This window comes from Mandrillus leucophaeus, unplaced genomic scaffold, assembly GCF_000951045.1.
Source record: "Mandrillus leucophaeus isolate KB7577 unplaced genomic scaffold, Mleu.le_1.0 Scaffold12, whole genome shotgun sequence".
Classification (NCBI taxonomy): Eukaryota; Metazoa; Chordata; class Mammalia; order Primates; family Cercopithecidae; genus Mandrillus; species Mandrillus leucophaeus.
In genome coordinates this window covers 7,740,602-7,747,536 of record NW_012100320.1, presented here as the reverse complement: position 1 = coordinate 7,747,536, position 6,935 = coordinate 7,740,602, and the positions used below count along the sequence as shown (strand labels likewise).

The following is a 6,935-nucleotide window of genomic DNA, read 5'->3' as shown; positions in this document are numbered from 1 at the left end:
GGAGTACAGTGGCATAATCTTGGCTCACTGCAACCTCTGCCTCCTGGGTTCAAGCGATTCTCCTGCCTCAGCCTCCTGAGTAGCTAGGACTACAGGCACGCACCACTCCGTCTGGCTGATTTTTGTGTTTTTAGTAGAGACGTGGTTTCACCATGTTGACCAGGATGGTCTCAATCTCCTGACCTCATGATCCGCCAGCCTCGGCCTCCCAAAGTGCTGGGATTACAGACGTGAGCCACCACGCCCGGCCCCCGGTTAGCTTTTAAGAATACGTCCCTAAAATGGAGTTGCTGGGCATGTAGGTATACATATTTACAATGCTAACACATACAGCCAGGCTGCCTGCCAGAAAAGATTGTACCAATTTATAGTGGCAGAGGTGACTGAGGTCCCAAGGAAACAGCTTTTAGTGTGTCTAGCCCACTGATCCACAATGTGCCATGACTCGTCTGATTTTGAAAGTCAGCTTCCTCCTTCAGGAAGTTTCCCTGATTAACAGCCCAGAATGTTCTGCTTTTCCTACCTACCCCTGCATATCCCAGAGCTTTGCTCCTGGTGTGGTCCTGGAAAGGTCCTCTGGTCTGGCCAAGCAGGATCTCACCTGGATCTCAACCCTGGACTTTAAATTCCCCAATGGCAAGGCAGGATTGGGCCAGGCCTGCAGACATCTCCTATGGCAGGGTTTTCATATGTTAACCTGTCTCCCAGCCATGAGGCACAGTCTACTTAGTTTGAATTCAGCCACCCTCAGCCTCAGTGTCTATTCTTATTTCTTTAGCAGTTGCTCTGCCTCTCTCTGTTCCTCCAAAACCTGATGGCACCAGCAGCTCATCAGCTTTATAGGTTTCATCAAGGATCTAAAGAGAATAACATTGCTGATGGTGATGAGGAGGAGGAGGGGGTCCACCTGGACCCTGCTGCCTATTTCACGCAGTACTTTATGTGCATTCATTCAGTTGGTTTTTTAAATAGTCGTAAGAGAAAGGTAAGTAATAGAGGGAACTACTTCTATTTTATAGATGAACAAACCAAAGGACATGCCCAAGGCCACACAGTTAGAGAGTATTAGAGCAGAGACCTGGAGGTGGGTCTTTCTGATTTCAATTCCCACTCTCTTTCTGTTGCTCTCTTCCCCCATCTAATGGGGGACATCAGACTGGGAAGGATCTGGAGTGGTAACACTTCGAGAAGGTTCTTGAACCACGGAGTCAGCAGTTGCCTAACCCCCTTGTGCTGCCATTTGTGTACACAGCAGTTGCTCAATAATTGATACTCACTGAGAAGAAGGAGGCAACTTGTTCTCTGTGGGCTTGCCAGCAGGTTGGACCCCTTCTCTCCAGTAGCCACCTACCTTGGACAACCTTTGGCTCTTTCTCATTGTCACACTCCTCGACAGCCTCTTGGAACCACAGCCCAGGGGGTCTGATACCTTGAAGGACTCATATAGCCTGTTTGTCCACTGGCCTTGGGACCGGATGTGCAGCCAGATAGTGTCTGAGCAAGAGAAGAGTGGGAGGGGAAAGGAGGTCCATAGTGACCGGCACCAGGGAGCAGGCTTCACCCCACCGGAGGGATTGGTGCTGGGCCTCAGCCCTCCAAGTCCTGGTTTGAATGTCCTTCCTCAGGACCAAACTAGCAGCCACAGCCACAGGACTCGGAGAGTTGATGTCTTTGGGACAGACCTTGAGATCTTTCTTGATGAAGTCAACCTGAGCTTAATAAGGGTACAGACTCCTGTAACAAAGAAAGGATCAGAGCAGCTCACTGGGAATTTTCTAAAGGCGGTGACTCTGCCACCTCCATCAGGCCAAGGTCTCACCAAAACAGGCCCTCCTGCTAGTCAATGGCTCTGCACACAGTAGGTGCTCAGTCCATGGTGGTACCAGCTGCTTTCATGGTAGCCATGCCTGGAATGTAATTACTAAGGTCCTCTGTTGAATGAATGACTTATGGAAATGTGGTGTGAGGTGATGTGAGTCTTCTGCTGAGTGGTACCAAATAGAATCCACAACATCAGAGTGAGGAGGATGCAAGAGATCTCCTGCTCTGAACCCTTGTCCTTTTCCTTTTTTTTTTTAAACCACAGATTCTTTTAGCAGTCCTGCAAAGGCAGTGAATAGTCTCCTTCTCAGAATAAGGGTCTAAATACATGAAACAGGGATGGCCAACCTTTTGGCTTCCCTGGGCCACACTGGAAGAAGAAGAATTGTCTTGGGCCGCACATAAAATACATTAACACTAACAATAGCTGATGAACTAAAAAGAAAAAAAAAAATCACACAAAAAAATCTCATCATGTTTTAAGAAAGTTTACGAATTTGTGTTGGGCCACATTCAAAGCTGTCCTGGGCCACATGTGGCCCAAGGGCCATGGGTTGGACAAGCTTGACATAAAGTAATATACAGAGAAATTACATATGAATCCAGTTATAATTAGTTATCAAAATGTTAAAAAAAAAAAAAAATTTGTGACAGGAATCCATGTGCTTCTTTGTTAATACATGAATTAATGAGCTCTAGCAGGCCCCAACCAACCCTGGGAATCAGAAGCAGTAGTGAGCATAAATACTCTTGAAGCATTGGCCGCAGCTGTAACATGATAGAAAGACATCCATGGTTTTCACCGTGAAAAAGTCAGAGGTACCATTAATGCTCCTGGGGTTTGTTACTCACATTTATCATTGAAGAAAATGCTAAATTTCAGTTAGAGGTTAGTGAAAATAAAGATGTCCCATTCAAGTTGATGAAGGAATTCATGACCTGGTGTTACCATGTATTTTGCAGAGGCTTAGAGAGGTGCTTCGCAGTTTTATGAGGAGCGGATTGAAAAGTCAGGACTGGAGCTCAAGTTCTAGGATCCTAGCTCCATCCACCTTTCTGAGGTTTCCTCCTTCATTCGGGCATCAGCACCCTTAGGCGCTTGCATGCCTTGGCTACATAAATATACCCTGAAGTGCCTCAAGCAATGACTCAGACCTAGGAAGTCTCCAACAATGGTGGTTGAATTCATTCAGCCACAGTTGCTAAACTGAGTCCCACTCCTGAATCCAGTAAACAAGCTCTATAAACAAAGTTGGTATATTTACCAGCCCCCTACATGAACCCTTTCAGCTCAGGGCAGGAGAGTCTCCCAGGGTCCAAGGACAGGCAGATTCCAAACTGAGACCCAGAAGAAATCCCTTCAAGAAATGGTGAAGGTCGGGCTCATGCCTGTAATCCCAGCACTTTGGGAAAGGCGGGTGGATCACCTGAGGTCAGGAGTTCAAGACCCAGCCTGGCCACCATGGTGAAATCCCAACTCTACTAAAAATACAAAAATACAAAAAAATTAGCCATGCATGGTGGCGCATGCCTGTAATCCCAGCTACTCAGGAGGCTGAGGCAGGAGAACCTGGGAGGCAGAGGCTGCAGTGAACCGAGATCATGCCACTGCACTCCAGCTTGGGTGACAGAGTGAGACTCTAGAAAAAAAAAAAAAAAGAATTGGTGAAATATAACAAGTTTGGAAAGTTAGAGGAGAAAAAGAATGGGTGAAACACATGACACACCCATATAATATTAATAATAGTCAATAACCATATTAGTATCCATACACTGCAATACCATGCAGGCATAAAAAGGAAAAGCTCTATCTTTACTGATATACAAAGATCTCCATGACATACTGCTGCTATGAAACACTGCCTCTAGTGTGAGCCCATGTATACAAAATCTCTCCATCTGGTTAGCCATGTAGATAGATAGAGAGAGAGAGTTGGAAGTCTATTCACCAAATAATTGGCAATGGTTTCCCTTGGATAAAATTATATGAAGGATTCTCATTTTCTTCTGTACGTATTTTGATATCGTCTGAGTTCTCTGAGAGCACAGACGTTCTTCACAGAGTAGAAAAGAAAAGGAAAAAACTAGGGAGAAAATAGCCTCACCCTCTCCAACCTCTACCTTGTTCCATGGTACATTGAGGGCACAATTCAGGTGATTCCAAGGTAGGGGGTATGCAGCCCCAAATGTGGAAACCCTGGCCTACATTGTGGGTCTACATTGTGAGCTGAGGGATCTGGGCTGGGGGTCCTGCTGGGCTGGGTCTGGGAGGCATCCTGAGTGACACTAAAGCTTGTAACCAGGATGAGTCAGAGAACCCCCAACACGCAGGGCCGGGTAACCCTCATGAGGCCAAGCAAGGGTCTTACTGTAATAGGTCACTCAAGGCCTTCCCTGTTGGAAATGTCAGTGCAAGCCACCCTTGCCATACTTGGAGGCACCTCTCATGGTGGGAAGAAGGACAGGGGTCCAGGTGGCAGCTCCAAAAACAGCCTGGGACTGGAAGGAAGGCACGTGCATGGGTGAGAGTCAGAGGACAGCTGAGCAAAAGCATCAGCTGAACTGTTCTGTGTGTGCTGGGGATCCAAAAAGCAGTGGGAATGGTTCAGGGCTGGAGGAGAAGGGTGTGAGGGATTCTGCTGCCTTGGGGCTCTATAAGGCCCAAGTCTAGGTGGGAGTAGGGAAACCTGGTCTCCCATCACAGCCCTCTTAAAAACGCCTATATCCTCTCCTAAGCCAGGTACTCCTCTGCTTAAGAACCATTCATGGCTTCCAATTGGCTGCTCCATCCATCTGGATTCCAACTTTGCTTCTGAAATCCTCCTTAGTCCCATCCTAGCTCTAACTGGCTTTGCCAGCAACATCACCTGCCTTTCATGCTCTTTTTCTCTCTCTGTATGTCCCTCCCTTCTTTCCTTGCTACTCCTCCTGCCCACCCACCCCCTCCCCATAGCTCTAGCTATAGGAGACTCTTCTGAGTCTCCAGGTTCTCATGATTTTACTTCTGCTTTTCCCTCTGCCTCCTCCCCATCTCCTTCCCTATCTGGTAAACTCCTACTAGCCATTCAAAGTCCAGCTGAATGCCCCTGTGTCTGCAAAGGCTTCTCCCCACCAAGCCAGGCCCTCCCTGTAAGACTTCAGTGCAACTGGTACAGCCCTTGCCATGCCAATTGGTGTCTGCATGCCGGCTCCCACTTCAAAGAGAGCTTTTTGAGGCTGACTTTGTTTCTGGCCTTGTTCAGTGCTGTGTTCCGAGTTCCCAGCCTGTACTTGGCCCACAACAGGAACTCAGTGACTATGTGCAGAGTGACTGGAGGAGGTCGCCGTTACCTTTCTGCTCAGGAGCACTGCTGATGGTGAAGGGGTGCCACTCATAGCGAGCGATGGTGGGGATGTTCAGATACAAGTAGTCACCAGGTCTATAGTGAAAAAAAGGGGGCCGCTTGATGAGGAGATGAGTGACCTGGGAAAGAGGAAGGAGATCAGTATCATTCCTGCAGGCCCAAAGCCACCAGGGGCTCCAGGATAAGAGGGCAGAGGCTGGGCTGCCCTCCTCCTCCATAAAACAGGCATGCCCCGAGACACGACACTCTTCTGTGCTTCTGAGTGGCGGCCCACCTCAGCAGCCAACCTGCCGATCTGGAAGTGGGCAACAATCCTAGAGGGGGCAGCCAGGCTGTGTCTGAAGCGGGGCCCCTGGTTTTACCCTGCTTCTCAGGGTGTAAGCACTGCTTTTTAGTGGACCCTCTGTGACGTGTCCCTGTGATGCCTCCCTGGCTGCTCCAGCCCTTTCTTGGAACTTCGGCCAGTGCTTGGCCAGCATTCCAACCACCAATGAGCATCTCTCCTTGGACAACAACATCCTTCCAGACAATTGCTTTGGAGCACTGTGCTATCTCTAGGCCTCACAGCAATTGTATGAGGTGGGTATTATTTTCTCTCTACTTTAGGGAGGAGAAGAGGAGGCTCAGAGAGGTTAAATAACTTCCCAAGGCCACCAGGTAAGAAACCGTGGGATCTGAATGCAGCTGAGGCTGTTGGATGCCAGAGCCTAGACACACAGCACAGCCTCATTCTTCAGCCTCCCAGGTCCTCCAATGCAGTGTGTCCAGAGCTGAGCCCACCTAGAACTGCCTTCCTTTTCTCCACAGATGATACCACTCAGACACCTGGGAGACGTCCTAGACTCCATTCTCTCTGTTGCTGCAAAACATAACCAGTTGCTTCTTGAGTCTTTCTGTGATGTGCACCTGCCTCCATCCCATGGCCACTGCCTCAGTGTCACGGCCCTCATGAACTTTCATCTTTGTGTTTGCAAGAACCTCCCCCCAAGCCCCCTCCAAGTCACCTTCCACAGAGCAACTAAAGAAATCTAACTAGAGTATAAATGATCCCAGCTTAATACCACCATCTCCTCCCAGAATGCTCAGGGGTTCCCCATGGCCTGCGGAGTGGGTCTCCCAGCTCAGGAGGCCCTTCATGAGCAGGCCTTACTCACCTCTCTGGCTTCCTCCTGGCAACTTGGCTCCAGCTATGCCTAAATTACCTGTGGTCCCCCAAGCACAGTATACCCTTTCACAATTCTTGTCTTTACCATGCGGTTCCTCCTGCCAGCAATACCCTTGTTTGTCTTCTCTATCCAACAAACTCCTATTCATCCCTCAAAACCCTGATATGGCATCTTCTCCCTTATTCTAAAGTTTTCTCTGACCTCCCAAAGACAAAGGGTTTAATACCTCCAGCAACACAGCCGTGCACTGTAATGAAAGGGCTGGCTCCCCTAGAAAGCAGGACAGTGCAAAACCTTCTGTTTCTCTGTAATCTAGTTCAGGGCCTGGCACCCTCTAGGCACCAATAAATGCTTACTGAGCTGAAGGAGAATGTTCTCCCCAAAACTGGATTTTAGAGGTGTATTGCCTGCCCTGACATTCACCTTCCTAAAGTCTCCCTCCTGGAGGGACTGGACTGGGTCTTCCATTTTGCTTGTCTCCTCCATAGCAATGGGGCTGCAGCTACACTATTCCCTATTTCCTTGGGGGTCTGACGGGGTACCCAACTGTTCCACCCCACAAACTGTCTCTTGGGATGAATGGGAAAAGTCTCCCCACGGCCCT

The 6,935-nt window shown here is 48.7% G+C and overlaps 1 protein-coding gene across 3 annotated transcripts in view; it reads right to left on the bottom strand.

Moving 5' to 3' along the window:
- NOX5 (NADPH oxidase, EF-hand calcium binding domain 5) overlaps positions 1-6,935 on the bottom strand; it is a 147,188-nt gene that overhangs the window by 14,269 nt on the left and 125,984 nt on the right. For all 3 annotated transcript variants that reach the window (XM_011968839.1, XM_011968825.1, XM_011968831.1), the window contains exons 9-10: positions 5,152-5,284; positions 1,352-1,494 (exon numbers count right to left, since the gene is read on the bottom strand). In XM_011968839.1, the coding sequence (XP_011824229.1) occupies positions 1,352-1,494; positions 5,152-5,284 (276 nt within the window). The remainder of the gene's footprint in view (positions 1-1,351; positions 1,495-5,151; positions 5,285-6,935) is intronic.